General features: G+C 46.7%; 1 protein-coding gene across 3 annotated transcripts in view; it reads right to left on the reverse strand.

Annotated features, from left to right (window-relative positions):
• The window catches only part of PIP4K2B (phosphatidylinositol-5-phosphate 4-kinase type 2 beta), a 33,619-nt gene extending 16,770 nt beyond the window's left edge, over nt 1–16,849 (reverse strand). Inside the window, exons 1-2 of one of the 3 annotated variants that reach the window (XM_036268685.1) lie at nt 16,563–16,849; nt 3,357–3,454 (exon numbers count right to left, since the gene is read on the reverse strand). In XM_036268685.1, coding sequence (XP_036124578.1) covers nt 3,357–3,454; nt 16,563–16,721 — 257 coding nt within the window. In that variant the 5' untranslated portion in view covers nt 16,722–16,849. Of the gene's footprint in view, nt 1–3,356; nt 3,455–7,052; nt 7,132–16,562 lie in introns of those variants that run through there. The other 2 variants (XM_036268686.1, XM_036268688.1) reach the window with 2 other exon arrangements.
• Nucleotides 16,850–18,189: the final 1,340 nt, after the last annotated feature.

An 18,189-nucleotide genomic window follows, 5' to 3' on the forward strand; every position in this document is an offset into this window, starting at 1 on the left:
CCTTTCACGTTGAGGTTTCTCTCTCTCTCTCCTTCCCACTCTATCTTAACAACATATCAGAAAATGTCCTCGGGTGAGGATTAAAAAAAAAAAAATCCACAGGCTCCCAGGAGAGGAGAGAATCCTTGAAGTGATGCCTCCTCCAAATCTTCCATGTTGACAGTAGTCACCCTGTTTGGAAACTCCCTTTTAGAAATATGTCCCTCTGACTCCTCCAGGATGATAGACCTCAAGGAAATAAAATGCAGTAGCTTGCCCTGGCCAGTGTGGCTCAGAGGTTAGAGCGTCAGCCTGTGCACTGAAGGTCTCAGGTTCGATTCCTGGTCAAGAGCATGTACCTGGGCTGTAGGTTTGATCCCCAGCCTGGTCAGGGCATGTGTGGGAGGCAATTAATCGATGTATCTCTCTCACATCAATGTGTGTGTCTGTCTCTCTCCCTCCCTCTTTCCCTTCTCCTCTCTCTAAAAATCAATGGAGAAATATCCTCGAGTGAGGATTAACAACAACAAAAAGCCGCGGCTTCCATGGGTCAAATCTGGCCAACCATCATTTTTGTAAATAAAATCTTATTGGAAAACTTAAAAATAAATAAATAAATAAAAAAGAGGCTTCTCATGAAATCAGATTAGTCTGCCTTCTTATACTCCTGTCTTTTAGAAAATAGTATTGTAGTTTAATAAGAAGCACATAAACAGGCATTGAAAGGACAAAAGGAGCCCTGGCCGGTTTTGCTCAGCGGTGAGAGAGTAAGCCTGCGGTCCAGAGAGACCTGAGTTCGGATCCTGCTAAGGGCGCGTACCTCGGTTGCAGTTTGTCCCCAGCCCTGGTCGGTCATGCGGGTGGCAGCCACTCGATGTGTCCCTTTCACATCGATGTTTCTCTCTCTCTCTCTCCCTCCCACTCTACCTGAACAAAAAATGGAAAAATGTCCTTGGGTGAGGATTAAAAAAAAAGAAAGGACAAAAGGAATGAGGAGAGATAAAAGAAAATAAGAGATTAGATGCTCTGCTTTAGGCCAAGATGTCAAGGTGATGGAACTTCACCAGAGGTCATGGAAACTCAAATAAGCAGTGGTACAGAGCCCACATCCAGAGCCCTGACCCCTGGAACTGAACCACCGCCTTTCTTGCCTCCGAGCTGAGGGTTGCCTCTCCATCCTCAGGTGGTGTAATACTGGGAGGTAATAAGAAAAATGTATTGCTTTCGTTCCTGTTTCTGGCACAGAGCTCCTCAAACCCTTGGAATTTCCTAAGTGATAAGAGCAATACAGGTATCTTTTTTTTTTTTTTTTATCCTCACCCGAGGATATTTTTCCATTTTTTGTTCAGGTAGAATGGGAGGGAGAGAGAGGAAGGGAGAGAGAGAGAGAAACATCGACGTGAAGGGACACATCGAGTGGCTGCCACCCGCACGACCAACCAGGGCCGGGGACAAACTGCAACCGAAGTACGTGCCCTTAGCGGGAACCGAACCCGGGTCTCTCCGGACCGCAGGCCGACGCTTTAACCGCTGAGCCAAACTGGCCAGGGCAATACAGGTATCTTTTGGTTATTCATAACCAGCCCCTTTCAAACCACACCTGAGTTTCTGTTAGTGCAGTGACTTCTGGAAAGCCTCTATGGATGAGTGCTGGTTGCCAGGGGAAATCAACCAGTACTACAAAGTTGGAACTGTCAGTCCCACCCCACTGACCTTCGAGGAGGGGAGAGGGGCTGGAAGCTGAATCAGTCACCAATGGCCAATCATTTAATTAATGAAGTTTTCATAATGAAGCCTCCATAAGAACCCTGAAAGGACTGGGTTTGGGAGCTCCCAGGTTGGTAAGCACGTGGAGGTGCCAGGAGAGGGGTGCACGTGAAGAAGGCAGGGACACTCTGCCCCCGTCCCTGTGCCTTGCCCTCTGCATCTCTTTCATTTGGCTATTCTTGAGTTGTTATCTTTTATAATAAACCAATAATCTAGTAAGTAAACTGTTTTCCTGAGTTCTGTGAGCCAGTGAAACAAATTAGTTGACTCCAAGGGGGAGGGTCCTGGGAACCTCAGATCTACAGAGGTCAGTCAGAGGCACAGGTGACAACCTGGACTTGTGACTGGCATATGAAGGGGGGTGGGGAGGGAGTAGTTTTGTGGGACTGAGTCCTTAATCCGTGAGACATGAATTGCAGGACATCTACCTGGTGTCCTACACAATTGCAGTGATGTGAGAGTAGAGGAGAAAGAAACACAGGAGAATTTGTCTTCTATACAGGTGGCCACTTAGCAATCAGCAGATATGAAGACAGCTTCTAGAAGAAGATTTTATTACTAGAGCAGAGAGAGGTCACTAAGGGACATTTTCAAATCAGCCCTGGCCGGTTTGGCTCAGTGGTTACAGCGTCAGCCTGTGGACCAGAGTCCCGGGTTTGGTTCCTGCTAAGGGCACGTACCTCGGTTGCACTTTTCCCCCGGCCCCGGTTGGGGTCCTATGGGTGGCAGCCACTCAGTGTGTCTCTCTCACATGGATGTTTCTCTCTCTCTCTCCCTCCTCCTCCCTCTCTCCCTCCTGCTCTATCTGAAGATAAATGCAAAAATGTCCTCAGGTGAGGATTAAAACAAACAAATCAACTTCTCCTCCCACCTAACAATCGAGACTGGTGGGGTGACAGAGCCCAGCTGGTGGGGTGGTGAGGACTATGGAACAATGGAGAGTGGAACCAGGATTCAAATGCAGAAAGAAAGAGAGTGTGGGCAGCAGTTTCTAGGGTGACCCACGTTAAGATAAAAGCAAGGCCTCCAAAGGGCTTAGAGCAAGCCCCAAACTCTGCCAGGTGAGATGGCTGCTTCAACAAAACCTGAGACAAACTTCAGACCCGAGTGTTAATCCAAGAAGCCACAATAAGCAAAAGTGGGAAGAATTACTTTGGATAGTGCCCTCAAGCACCATGCTCAGCCTGTTGTTCACACACCAGCTGGAGAGAAGAGAGCTGGGCTGCAGCCGAGGCCAGAATCATGGCTGGCAGGTTCTTGCCTCAGACTAAGATCGAGATAGGGCCACTGCTGTCAGCCTCATCTCAGATATGTCAGCTCCTGAGCAGCTCACTTCTTCCTAAACTAGCTCTATATGAACCATCCTAAGCCCAGCCACATGCCCTGAGGGACCCTGGAGGTAGGCTGATAAAGGAGTGAGAGGACAAGACAGCTGGGAGAGAGGTCCATAATGAATGCATTTTTCCAGCCAGTTTTTCAGCTCTGTGATCCAGGTGTCGCTGTCACACCCTGCCAGGTGCTGGTTTGGCCCCACCTTACACAGGGTTTCAGCTCTATGCCTTGAGGGAAACCTGCCCACAAAACCTGAGCCCACTCAATAGGCAACTTACTTATTGAAGAGATGATTGTCCACCTTGATCTTGCTGTATGCTTTGAAGTCATCTGGCATTAGCATGACAGGGACAGGGACATTGCTCAACTCATTGATCTGCAAAGCAAGGGGAAAGAGGTTCTCAGCTTGGAGGCCACCTGCCTCAGAGAGACAATATGCTACAGTATGGATGCCACCATCTCACCAAAAACGTCCATGGATTCCCCCCTTGTCTTTATTTCTGCTCCTTTTCCCAACCTCATCCACCTACTGAAATTCTCCCCCACCTGACACGGTCCAGTTCAAAAGGTACCTCCTCCATGAAACTTTCCATGACTCTAGATCATAAATGTTCTTTCCCATCTTAGAATCCCTGGTACATCCATCTTTTGGCCATCTCACAGCTTCCCTCATTTGTACTTAATGCTTATGGACCTCACAAACCTGCTAGACTACAACCTGGGCAAGACCACAGCATTGATCTTTGTAAGCAAAGATCATCTAACTGATCTTTGGGGGCTCCATGGTGCTTGGCCCATGATGTGCATATAGCAGGTACTATAAATATTTATCAAATGCAATGATAAATGGATCAATGGATAAATGTTGCCCAATCTACATGAGTATTGAGGCCTTTGAACACCTTCATACAAAATGTGGGTCACTCAAGAAATCAGTTTAGGCCCTGGCTGAGTGGCTCAGTTGGTTAAAGTGTCATCCCAATATGCCACGGTTGTGGACTCGATCCCCGGTCAGGGCACATAAGAATCAACCAATGAATGCAAAAATAAGTGGAACAACAAATTGATGTTTCTCTCTCTCTCAAAAAAAAAAAAATATATATATACATATATATTATATATATATACACACACACACACACACATATATATATGGGGGGTGGGGGAGAGAGAGAAATCAGCTTAGCTGGGTGTATAATTCATCTCCAAAGTAAAGGATTAAATTTAAAGTGAGCAGAAGAGGTAGACCTCTGGCCACTGGCTCACTCTTACTCTCCTGATTAAAGTAAGGCCAGTTCCTAAAGCTGTGTCCTGTCTTATGGTGACCTAGGGAGATGGGGTAGGATGCTCTGCTCTCATACAAACACACTTTCTCATTGTCTTTCATCCCCCTTCAGGGATCTGCAGCTTGGACAGGGAGTTGGCTTCCCATTGGTGCAGAACTGAGAGGGCAAGTCCTGTGCTTCCCCATTCCCAGCTTGCCAATTAGTGCGCTAATTAGCCACAGATGTCCTCTCCCATCACTGCAGAGTATTTGACATTTGACCCTCAACCCAGTTGCCAGTAATGCATTCAGGATTTACAGAGGAAACCTCAGTCCTCACTTAATGGGTGGGGGGAGGGAGTGCACAGCCTTAGCTCTCCCAGATACTTTCCCTGCAAATCCTATTATCTCAATGAGGCCCCATGTGGCAGTGAGGGAATAACCTAGAGTCATTAGGACTCCTCCACAAGCATAAATGGGGGGAAATAGCATTTAATTTGCTTTCCCTTTTGTGTTCCAAACCATTTTTATTTAGAAATATCTGAAGATGGAGGAAGTTCAAGTTAATGCAGTAACTGGGCTGGGGAATGTTATCTTCCTAGAGTTGGTGAAAAATTCAACTGACACATGGGGAAATTAAGAAAGGCACAGGAGCCCTGGCTGGTTTGGCTCAGCGGTTAGAGCGTCGGCCTGCGGTCCTGAGAGACCCGGGTTCGGTTCCCGCTAAGGGCGCGTACCTCGGTTGCAGTTTGTCCCCAGGCCTGGTCGGTTGTGCAGGTGGCAGCCACTCGATGTGTTCCTTTCACATCGGTGTTTCTCTCTCTCTCTGTTCCTCTCTCTCCCTCCCACTCTACCTGAACAAAAAATGGAAAAATGTCCTCAGGTGAGGATAAAAAAAAAAAAAGAAAGGCACAGGAGTGTATGGGGAGGAGGAGGGGCAGTAGGGTAGGACGAATTGGCAGTGAGGCAGAGACTCAATAAACTGCTGGGGAAAACTGGCCGGCACAGATACAAGACTATGTCTGTATGATTCCATTTATATAAAATTCTAGAACAGGAATCTATAGTGAGAGAAATCCAGTAAGAGGTTGCCTGGGTTGGGTTGGGTGGGAGCTAACTATAAACAAACATGAGAGGTGTGATTCTAGGGTGATAGAAATGTTCTATATGTTGTTTGAAGTGATGATTGGGTAGATACATGGGTAGATATACATTTGTGGAAACTCATCAAACTGTGTACTTAAACTTCCAGCATTCAGCCCTGGCCCGTCTGGCTCAGCAGTTAGAGCGTCAGCCTCGGACCGAGTCAAGTGTTCGATTCCGGTCAAGGACATGTACCTTGGTTGCGCTTCATCCCCAGCCCTGGCCAGGGTCGTGTGGGAGGCAACCAGTCGATGTGTCTCTCTCACATCGATGTTTCTCTCTCTCTCCCTCCCCCAACTCTATCTGAAGATAAATAGAAAAATATCCTCAGGTGAGGATTTAAAAAGAAAAAAAAAAACTCCCAGCATTCAGGTCTATGATGCTTGCCATTGGCTAAAGTGCCACATACACAAAAATCCATGCCAGTTCCTATTCTAAGGGGTGCTCACAAGGGAACCTGATTGTTAACTGTATGCCTATGGAGGAAACCATTCCAATTTCTTGCTTTTCTGCCAACAGAAACAATTCATGGTAGCTGCCCCACTTCCTTCTTCTGGCATATTAAGCTTAGCTCTGAGAGGTAAAGAAGTTCATGGCTCTTATGAAATTCTGCCTTCTCTAGCTCATATCATCATGCTAGAAAGAACGTATCACTGGCTCACAGAGTATGGTTTTACACCAAAGCGTTCTTGTGTGTGCTACTAATTGATCCTGGGTTAGTCTAATATCCAAGCTCAGTACCACGGCCAGGACTTGATACTAGAGAACTAGAAAAGACTAAAACATCTGCTTGAGAGGGGTCAATTGCCACTTAGCCAGGATGAAATATTCTAACAGGAGCTATTTTGGAATGCTCTATTCATTCATCCTCTCTGTAACTCAGTGCAGCATAGTTTGAATGGTTAAGCCGGTCAGTTTTTAGCTCTTATTTCATCTCTATTCTTGACTAGACAACCTAGTAGCAGGAAATTTCTAAATGAGATAATGTTTTGGTGAACAATCCACACATCTGAACTATGTAGACTCACCCCTCATTTCCACTGGACCACATGTAGATGATTCACTCTAGGGATTAGCTGTACCTTTTTTTTTTTTTTTTTTAGTTGTGCTAAATTTTATATCCCCAGAGAGTCCTATTCAATTTCAAGTGAACAAGCACTTACTGAAATACCCACTACATGCTTCATTCCATGTCAGGGAGGAGGAGGCGGGTATGCAGTGGGGGAAACACCACACACAATGTGCACACAGAAGCAGGAGGCTTCTTTTCTCATCAGGGAGATGAGACAAACCCATGACACAGTGAAACTGGAAGCCAAGTAGTATAAAGTTAGTGAGAACAAAGGGACAAACATCAAGAACAGCTGATGTTCAGAGGAGGGTAAGGTTAGTATGGTCAGAGAGAGTCAGACTCCCAGCCTCACACATCACAGAAACAAGGCACCTAATGCCCCTTCTGCTATTGCCAAGAGCACTTGACGCTGGAAGAATCTACATCATGTTACACCCTGCTTAAAAATCTTCCATGGCTCCTCATCAACCTCAGGGTCAAGTTTTAACTCCTTACCCTCGCATTTAAGATCTTTCCTGATCTGGCTCACTCTGCCACACTTCTATTCAGTTTACTTCTACTCAAGGTATTGAGGGCCTTACTATATGCCAGTACTGTGCCAGAAGCTGGGGATACAAAAGGTGAAAAGACATGTCTCTGTTTAGCTAGGAAGACAGACAACAAATAACTAATACAACGTGATGAGTGCTACAGAGGTATAAATAAAGGAGCATGGAAAAACAGATTAAGAAATGACTGATTATGCCCAGCCGGTGTGGCTCAGTGGTTGAGCGTCGACCCATGCACCAAGAGATTGCCGGTTTGATTCCTAGTCCAGGCAAATGCCCAGGTTGTGGGCCTGATCCCCAGTGGGGGGCACACAGGTGGCAGCCAATTGATGTTCTGTCTCATCAACGTTTCTTTTTTGTTGTTGTTAATCCTCACCCAAGGATTTTTTTCCCATTTATCTTCAGATGGGGAGGGAGGGAGGGAGAGAGAGAGAAAGAAACATCAACGTGAGAGAGACACATTGACTGGTTGCCTCTCATACAACCCTGACCAGGGCCAGGGATCGAACTGCAACACAGGTACGTGCCCTTGACCAGAATCGAACCTGCGAATTTTTGGTCCACGGGCCGATGCTCTAACCACTGAGCAAAACTGGTCAGGGCTCATCGATGTTTCTATCTCAGTGGATTGAGAGTTGTCCTATGCATTGAGAAGTCCCAGTTTGATTCCCAGTCAGGGCACATGCCTGGGTTGCAGGCTCCATCCCCAGCGGTGGGCGTGCAGGAGGCAGCTGATCAATGTATCTCTCTCTCACATTGATGTTTCTATCTCTCTCCACCTTCCTCTCTCTCTAAAAAAAAAAAAATTCAGCCCAACCGGCGTGGCACAGTGGTTGAACATCAACTGATGCACCAAGAGGTCATAGGTTCAATTCCCAGTCAGGGCACATGTCCAAGTTGTGGGCTCAATCCCCAGTGGGGGGCATGCATGTTCTCTTGCCAACTGATGTTCTCTCTCTCTCTCCTTCTCCCTAAAAAATCAATAAAGAAAAAAAAATTAAAAATTAAAAAAATCAATTAAAATAAAAGAAATGACTAATTCGGACTGAGTGTTGGAGTGAGAGAGTTGGTTGCTAGAGGAAGTCACAGAGAAATACATGTGAGAAAGGTCCAGAATGGTAGTTCACAAAAAACAGGAAGGGAATCCCAGGCTGTGAGAATAGTCAGAACCAAGACTCAGAGCCATGAAAGTATATTGCCCATTTTAGGTTGGGGGAGGGGAGTCTGTAGAGTAGCTGAGTAGGACTGAGATACTAAGAAGTGGACAGGTCCTGGCTGCTTTGGCTCGGCAGTTAGAGTGTTGGTCCTCGGAGGGTCACAGGTTCAATTCCCAGTCAAGGGCATGTACCTGGGTTTGTTTGTGTGTGTGTTTATTTTTGTGGTACATGCCCCTAGTGGGAACCGAACCCAGGACTGCAGGCCGATGCTCAACTGCTGAGCCAAACTGGCCAGGGCTGTATCTGGGTTTGATTCCCGGCCCTGGTCGGGGTCATGCGGGAGGCAACCAATCAATGTGTCTCTCTCACATTGATGTTTCTCTCTCTCTCTCTCTCCCTCCTTCCCTCCCTTTCACTCCATCTGAAAATCAGTGGAAAAATATCCTCATGTGAGGATTCAGACACACACTCACACACACACACACACACAAGTGGAGAGACTACAAATTGGTAGTCATGGGGAATGTAAAGTATAGCATAGGGAATGTAGTCAATAACATTGTAATAACTATGTATGGTGTCAGGTGGACACTTAAATATCAGAGGGACCACTTTGTAAAGTATATGATTGTCTAACCACTATGCTATACACCTGAAACTAGTAAAATTTAGCCCTGGCCAGTTTGGCTCAGCAGTTAGAGCGTCAATCCATGGACCAAAGAGTCACAGATTTGATTCGGGTTAAGGGTATGTACCTGGGTTGCAGGTTCGCTGGCCCTAGTTGGGGTCGTATGGGAGGCAACCAGTTGATGTGTCTCTCACACACTTATGTTTCTCTCTCTCCCTCCCTCCCTCTCTTCCACTCTAAAATTCAATGGCAAAAAGAAAAAGAAATTTTTTTAAAAAGTGGAGAGAGAGAATATAGGAAAGATAGGTGAACGGCCTAGCATATTATCAATTAATAAATACAGCTGCTTCTTTTTATTGAATGTCTGTAAGTGGATGGTACCTTATATTATTACGTATCATATATCATATATATCACAATATATATATTCTGTTCTTTGCTATTATTTCTATACTTAATAGTCACATAAGGTATTATTAATTTGATTTTGCAAAAAGAGGTTCAGGGTACCTTGTTCAAAGTCACACAGAAAGTATGTGCAGAGTCAGGATCTGCACCCAGGCCTGTCTGGTGCCAAAACATGGGCACTTAATACTGTGTTGTGCAATCCTTCTTATGGACAGCTACCCTGACTAAGGTAGTGTTTTCCTTTCCTTGCCTCTATCCCAATAATCTTCAGGGAAAGTGTTGTGCTCATTTTATAGAAAAGAAAAATGAGCCCTGGCCGGTTTGGCTCAGCAGTAGAGCGTCGGCCTGCGGTCCAGGGAGGCCCGGGTTCGGTTCCCGCTAAGGGCATTACCTCGGTTGCGGTTTGTCCCTGGCCCTGGTTGGGTCATGAGGGTGGCAACCACTCGATGTGTCCCTTTCGCGTCGATGTTTCTCTCTCTCTCTCTCCCTCCCCACTCTATCTGAACAAAAAATGGAGAAATGTCCTCAGGTGAGGATAAAAAAGAAAAAAAAGAAAAATGAAACTCAAGACAGAAAAATTGCTACTCAAAAGCTACACTAATAATAAGGGGCAGAATCTGGATTTGAACTTAGGTTTGTCTACTATATGATAAATTCAGACTTGACTATGCAGGCAATGGGACGTCCTCTCAGGTTCAAGTCTGGGAATTCACATGATCAGCTGAGGAATACAGAAAGGTAATTCTGGAATCAAAATCAAGTAAGGATTGTAAAGGGCAAAGATAATAAGCAGTAAGACCATTTATGGGGCCATTACAATAGTTCAAGTGATAGACCGTGGCAGCAAGAATACAAGAAGGAATAAAGCTAAGAGAATCATCCAGGATCTGGCTCAAGGACACTTGTTCAGAGCTTCCTTGTCTTCCCCAGGCTGATTTAACTACTCATTCCTCTGTGTATCTTTATATTCTGAATATCCCATTCACGTGTATAATTATTTGTTTACATGTTTACTTTCTCCACTAAGCTGTGAGCCTTACAAAGGAAGAGACTATCTTACCCATTATTTTGGCCCTAGCATGACTGGCACATAGTAGTTGCACAACAGATGATGGGTGGAGGGATGGATGGCTAGAAAAAGAGGACTGGCCCTGGCTGGTTTGGCTCAGTGGTTAGAGCATCGGCCTGCGGTCCAGAGAGACCCGGGTTCGGTTCCCGCTAGGGGCGTGTACCTCGGTTGCAGTTTGTCCTCGGCCCTGGTCGGTCGTGCGGGTGGCAGCCACTCGATGTGATCCTTTCATGTCGATGTTTCTCTCTCTCTCTCTGTTCCTCTCTCTCCCTCCCACTCTACCTGAACAAAAAATGGAAATATGTCCTCGGGTGAGGAAAAAAAAAAAAATAGAGAAAAAGAGGACTGAAGGATGGCTAACATTAGAATAAAGACAAAAAGATACGGCAAAACTGGTGTGACCATGCCAAAGGGTCATGGTCTGGAGGATGGGAAAGAAGATTAACATTAGTTATTGAGGCTATGAGCAGACTGTAAAGAATCTCAAGTGCCAGGGAGAGAATAATAAATTTTATTTGGTAGACAAAGGGGAGTGACTAAAAGTTTTGAAGCATGAAAGGTCATGACTAAAGCAATGTTTCCGGAAGATGTGCCTTTCTGTCACTATTATCACATTTCTGGACCAACCTCCTTCACCTTCAGCAGAAGTGCACTTGTGAAATGCTAACTCATTCAAATGCCACACTAAATACAACCTTACATCATAGAAGTGGTTTTTGGATTATCCACACGGTTAACTCCATGAGCCATTAGCATAAATAATGAGGAGGTCAACCAAACTGAATGAGGAACAACTTAAAAGCAGAGTTCACTCTATGCTGATTCTTCTGGAGATGAAAATTCAGTCACCAGTTCCAGTCTGGTGAATTTCTGATTCCAGAAGCCTCCAATTCCCTGTGTGACCTTCATTAAAACTGTTACCCAGGAGGTGTGAGCTGGGCACAGGCGTCCTGACATATCCCAGGGTTCTGTGGGTGACTCAGCAATGGGCTGGCCACCACCAACAAGCATTTGTTACCTGCCACCATCAGAAAACATGACGTATTGGGAAGCACACTCTCAAGACCAAGAATCCCCAACAAGACCTGAAACTCCAGAGAGGGAAATGCAAGAACAGAAAGCCACAAGGGCCAACAAATTCACCCCTGAATTTATTCCTCCCTTTTTTTTTTTTTACTCCTTTTTATACCTTGGCTTTTCTTCTCCCATTGAGTCCCACTGTTCTCTATGAGGTGGGAAGGCCTACTAAAAGACAAATTCACCCAAAGGCCTCACTAGAGCAGAAATATTTACTAAAGATTTTTAAAGAAGCAGAGAAAAAGGCGGGTAAAGGAGGTTCTGGGTCTGCATTAAGCAAAGAAAATGCATGGACAGAATGGGGGTGAAATGTGCAAGAAAAATGAGCGGACTTAAGAATGAATCTGTTTCAAAAAAAAAAAAGAATGAATCTGTTTCTTAAACCATATACAAAAATTAACTCAAAATGGATTACAAACCTAAATGTAAGAGCTAAAACTATGACTTTTGTTTTTTTAAGAGTTTTTCTTAGAAAAAAATGAAGGAAAAAATCTTCATGACCTTGGGTTAGGTAAAACCTTCTTAGATATTACACCAAAAGCACAACCAAAGAAAATAGATAAGTTAGACTTTATCTAAATTAAAAACTTGAGCTTTAAAAGAAAACATCAAAAAAGTAAAAAAGATAACCCAAAGAATGGGATAAAATATTTGCAAATCATGTATCTGATAAGAAACTTATCTCCAGAATATATAAAGTACTATTACAACTCAAAAAGACAAATAATTCAATTAAAAGATGCAGTCTGGCTGGTGTGGCTCAGCTTTAGAGCATTGTCCTATGCACTGAAGGGTCCCAGGTTCGATCCCTGGCCAGGTCAGGGTGCCCGGTCAGGATCCATGTGTGTGGGAGGCAACCAATTGATGTTTCTCTCTTTCCCGTCCACTCTCTCTCTCCCTCTTTTCCACTCTCTCTAAAATCAATGGGAAAAAATATCCACAGGTGAGGATTAAAAAAAAGAAGATGCAAAAAGTTTTTTAAAAATGGACAAAGGGTCTTTCTTTCTTTTTGCAAAGGATCTTAATAGACATTTCTCCAATGAAAATATAAATATGGCCAATAAGCACATGAAAAGATGTTCAACTTCACTAGTTACAAAGAAAACAAATTGAAATCACAATAAGATATAATATGTGGCTATATAAATGGCTATAATAAAAAAAAAAGACAATAACTGGCCTGCGGTACAGAGAGACCCGGGTTCGGTTTCCACTAAGGGCATGTACCTCGGTTGCAGTTTGTCCCCGGCCCTGGTTGGTCGTGCGGGTGGCAGCCACTCGATGTGTCCCTTCGCATCGATGTTTCTCTCTCTCTCTCTTCCTCTCTCTCCCTCCTGCTCTATCTGAACAAAAAATGGAAAAATGTCCTCGGGTGAGGATAAAAAAAAAAAAAAAAAGACAATAACAATGTTGGCAAGGATGTAGAGAAACTGAACCCCTTTACACATGCTGGTGGAAATGTAAAATGGTGCAGTCACTTTGAAGAACAAGGCTGGCAGCTTCCCAAATGATTATACATAGTTACCATCAACTGCTCCTCTTCCTTCTGATCACCTGGGTCTCCACACATACCTGGTTCCTAAAATGGCCAACAGGTTATCAAGCCAGGTCTCTCTTCTGGTCTCCACGCCCCTCTTGAAAGCTATCTCTTCCCTAACTCCAGACCCTTTGAACTATATTTCATCCATCAAAACACTGGGTTTTTTTCTCTTTATTAGTTCTCCCCTGACAGATCCAAAGTCTTCTGATTTTCCTCCCTGTTTCCTACACAGTCTTCCTCCACCAAGTCCATGCATGGGCTGCATGCTTGTTCGTGAGAGCAGCTTGTGTGACAATACTGAACTCAGAGGCCTCTTTTTTCCCACCTAGAAGTAAATCAACTACTTCATGAGAGCGTAACTAACTTTGCTATATATAAAGACATATCCATCCTTCATATCTCATACATCATCAGCCACAGACCATCATTGCCTAAATGGGTGAGAAACTAAAGAATCAAAGAAAAGGTGATATCTGAAACCTTGGACTGCAAAAGGTGGCAACAGTGGGCTTCTGAAGCAAGGTAATCTCCAAGAAAGTCTAGCAATTCACTAAGAACAATGTGGCCTGACATCCTATAGAATTGCAAGATTTTATTTTATTTTATTATCAATATTATTATTTTTCCAGATAGAGCGGGAGGGAGAGAGGGAGGAAGAGAGAGAAACATCGATGTGAGAAAAACACATTGACTGGTTGCCACCCACAGGATCCTAACAGGGGCCAGGGACAAACTGCAACCGAGGTACGTGCCCTTAGCGGGAACCACACCCGGGACTCTGGTCCGCAGGCCGACACTCTAACCGCTGAGACAAACCAGCCAGGATTATTATTATTATTATTTTTTATCCTCACCTGAGGATATATTTTTGCATTTATCTTCAGACAGAGCAGGAGGGAGAGAAGGAGGAAGAGAGAGAAACATCGATGTGAGAGAGACACATCGACTGGCTGCCACCCGTACAACCCCAACCTGGGCAGGAACAAACTGCAACCAAGGTACCTGCCCTAAGCAGGAACCGAACCTGGGACTCCTCAGTCTGCGGGCTGACGCTCTAACCACTGAGCCAAACAGGCCAGGGCAGAATTGCAAGATTTTATACTCTTCTGGGGAGAGGCCTCCATTTCCCAAAGGGAGACCTTTAAGTACTAGACTTATTGCAGGCTGAGTTGAAGCAACAAAACTTGTGACTAACAGATCTCTGAAGCTCAGCCTGTCCAGGACAGTGGTGCCTACAGCATTTACCCTCAGGTGCTTGCTCACTGTTCCCAGAGGTATGGTTCTTGCTTACAGTCAATGCCCTTCCAACCAGCCCTACAGTCAATGCCCTTCCAGCCAGCCCTGCAGTCGGTGTCCTTCCAGCCAGCCCTGCAGTCGGTGCCCTTCCAGCCAGCCCTGCAGTCGGTGCCCTTCCAGCCAGCCCTGCAGTCGGTGCCCTTCCAGCTAGCCCTGCAGTCAAAGCCTTTCCAGCTAGCCCTGCAATCAATACCCTTCCAGCTAGCCCTGCAGTCGATGCCTTTCCAGCTAGCCCTGCAGTCGATGCCTTTCCAGCTAGCCCTGCAGTCGATGCCTTTCCAGCTAGCCCTCAAACAAACTTTCTTAAAGTTAGCAAAGAAAGAGGGTGACTGCTAAGTTCAACAGAGTAGGAATCATAGATACCATTCAGAGGCTTCCACCTGATGCCCCCATTTGAGCAGACTGATTACATGCCTATCAGAAAACCAAGCACCACACAACACACACTCCCATGGATCGGCCTGCACAGGCACATAAACTTGAGCATACATTCAGGTTCTCTAACAAGACTATAATTCCCAACTGTCCTGGCAAAGAAAGTGAGACCTGCCCCTCAAGCACCACCATTGGCCAGCACAGCCCACAGTGCTGGACAAGGAGCTGTATCTTTTGGTGTGACCATAGGTGAGCTAATCCTCCACCTGGGGCCTCCATTTCTTCATGTATAGAATAAGGGACCCAAGGTCCCTTCTGGCTAGCTATTATATTTCTGACTCTTGGATCTCTACCAGTTCTCTGCACAGACAGGATGCTTTCTAGTGAAAGCAGGCAGCAGAACAAAATCAAGTACTGACTTCTAGGCAGAGACACAGGGTTCACATTTTGATGACCCAGTTTCCCTTGCAGTGTTGTCAAATAACCCCTGAGGCAGCACAAAGCAGGAGGAACCAACTCTGCTGGACTATTGACCAGAAGCAGCTCCCAGAGGTCTGGGCATTAAACCAGTGGTACTCCCTACCCTGGCCAGGACCTTCACCTCAGTACTGAAAACAGTAACCTGCCCAAGACCAAGAAACCAACAAAAACCTCACCATACACAAGTGCTTTTCTGTATTAGATGTAAAGATATAAAATCTTGGCTCAGACTATGTTTATCAATCTCTAATCAAAGGCTCCTCTACCAAAGCAAAGCAAATTCTTGCTGGCCCTGGGGCACTCCGTCATCATTTGGTTTTATGAGCAATTTCAAGTGCTCAGAAAAGTCATGGGGACCAAAGAACTGAAATCCACAGGAAATCCAAGCCATTAGCTTCACCTTCCCCATTCCAAACTTTTACTTAGTGAAGTTGGTTGTTTCAGGTCCTTTTACTTCTGTTCATTCCTGACATAGGGACTCACAATGAAACGGTCAGATGCAAGGGGCAAGTAAGTGGTTGGAAGAGAAAGAAAGACCCCAAACAAATGGACATATCAGCTCAAGCATTGGGCTGGGTTCCAACTTCCTGACAGGCACTGTTGGACAATTTCAAAGCATGCCCAAGATGCAGGGGACCTCTCTCATCCTAACCACCATTCATTACCACACCCTTCATGACTATTCAATAGAAAACTAAATAACGAGAAGTCAAAGTCTGACATGAACACTATAGGAAAATGAAGGAAGATAGTATTTCTACTATGAATAGTCCTTATCATCAGGCCTCACCTTCTCTCAAATGGTTACATTCTTCTCCCTAACCCAGGAAGACCCTGATCAAGTGTCTGTAGATCAAGAAAGCCTGTGCTTCTCCAGTTGATATATCTTGTTCAAGTAAAAAAAAAAGGAAACCCAGGAAGGATTTTCCATAGTCAGGGGTAAGGAGGTCTGGAAGATGGGAAACTTTGAGCAGCCACGCCAACCAAACGACCAGAAATAGAGGGACAGTCAAGCAGGCCAATGCTACTTGCCCTGTCAACTGGGCAGTGAGCTGGCAGCGGGTTATAAGGAACAAGGGGGAAAATACATGCAACAAACAGGGTGAGGTGAGAAGACAGGGAGAGGGGATGAGGGCGATTCCACCGCACCCAGGCCTTCCCTCAGCGCTCCAGAGGCAGCCCCATGCGAGCATACCAGACGCAGGAAGCCAAAGGGGCTGGAGGGGAGGGGAGGCGGCGACGGCATACCACGGAGACACCAGGCCTCGCGTGGCGCGCGGGGAGTGCACACCCGGCCGGGACGGCGTGCAAGGGTGGGGTGGGCGTGCAAGTGGTTTGGCAAGGGGTTGTAGGCGTCACTGGCAGGGCCCGCGGGGCGAAGGCCGGGGGCGGCAGGGGGCGTGGGAGCGCGCGGAGGAGCTGGTTACCGTGTGGTTCACCCCCCACATCAGGACGCTGAGGATCGGCTCGCTGGCCCGGAATAGCTTCACTTTCTGGCACACAAAATGCTTCTTCTTGGTCTTGGTCTTGCTGGCGCTCAGCGGCGCCACCGCCACCGCCGTGGTGCTGGTGCAGTTGGACGACATGCCCGGGGCGGCGGCGGCGGCGGCGGCGAAAGGGGGGGCGGCCGAGAAGGCGCACAAGCCAGCGGCCCCAGGACTCCCCAGGACCGATCCCCACCCCCGCTCCCTTACCGCGCCATGGTCGCGCCCGTCCCGTTACCTCCCACCCCACCCCGGTGGTTCCGTCCGCCCCACGCTCCGCCCTCCCCTCCCCGCCCCGCCCCGCCCCCAGGGAGCCGGCCGGCCGCTTTGCACCCCGCCCCCGGGCGGTGCGGCCGCCCTGCTGCCTCCAGGTTCTCCTCCCTCCTGGGGTGGTACCGCCCGTCCCGGGGAGACTGTGGCCGCCCCACCCGCCCCTCCTCTCCGGGCCCAACAGGAACCCGGCCGGCCTCCGCGCGCCTCAAAGCCCCGCGCTGGAGCGAGGAAGGGAGAAGGGCTGGCGGGGAGGGTCTCGCTGTCTACCGAGGGAGGGGCTTCCTCTCCGGACACCCAAAGCCAGGGTTTGGCTCTTTCCGCAACCTGACGTGCCAAGATGGCGGCGGCGCCACACCGCTCGGGAGGGGAGAAGGGGCGGGAAAGCGAGGAGGGTGGGTCGTACCATCCCCACCCTGGGGGAGACAGGAGGAACACAGCAAAGGGAAAAGGAAGTCCTGCAGGGAAAACCAAGGAACGCCCCCTCGCCCCACCCAAGCGTGGATCTTCCCACTCCCCCGGGCCTAGGGAGGTGCTCCACCCACGGGGCACGCCCCCCTGCCCAGGGCCAATGAGAAGAGCCGGCCGGGAGCCCAGGGATTTATGAATGGGTTCCCCACCCACCCACCTGCTGCCCGGCCTCCTCCCGCCAAAGGGTCAAGTTAAGAGACTGAGGGCACCTTAAGATACAGCAGAGTCATAAACTATTTTATTCTCTGGTTCACTTCATGAAATCCTGAGTAAACTGCCCAATCTTTGTTACATAATTCCTCTCGGACCAAGGGTCTTCAGATATTTGACCCAAATGATGGGTCATAGTGTTCTATGGAAATCCGTAAATTTGGTTCTCAGCCACATAGTTGCTCTTTAAACAGTTACAAAAATAAATGTAGCCTTTATTACCAAGTAATATAATAAAATATATCATTAACCCTAGTGTAAGGGAACAGAATGAGGTGATTAAATGAATAACAAGTGTATGTTACTTGCTCTCTGGAGAAAGACTAGGTTTTAAATATTACAGTGCCTGGCATCATAAATGCTCAAAAATATAACCCAAAATTCGTGTTTATCTCATATTGATGTTTCTGTCTGTCTCCCTCCCTCCCTTCCACTCTAAAAAATCAATGAAAAAATATCCTTGGGTGAGGATTAACCAAAAACAAACCAACCAAATTTGTTTCAAACAGAATTAGGAATTAGCAGAAAAAGAATAGCCCAGCTAATGTGTGGGTCAAGAGTGCCTAAGAAAGAGTTCACGGGTCAAATGAGGGCTAGTGGTGAAAGAACAGAGAAGGGA

This window comes from Molossus molossus, unplaced genomic scaffold (genome assembly GCF_014108415.1).
Source record: "Molossus molossus isolate mMolMol1 unplaced genomic scaffold, mMolMol1.p scaffold_m16_p_19, whole genome shotgun sequence".
Classification (NCBI taxonomy): Eukaryota; Metazoa; Chordata; class Mammalia; order Chiroptera; family Molossidae; genus Molossus; species Molossus molossus.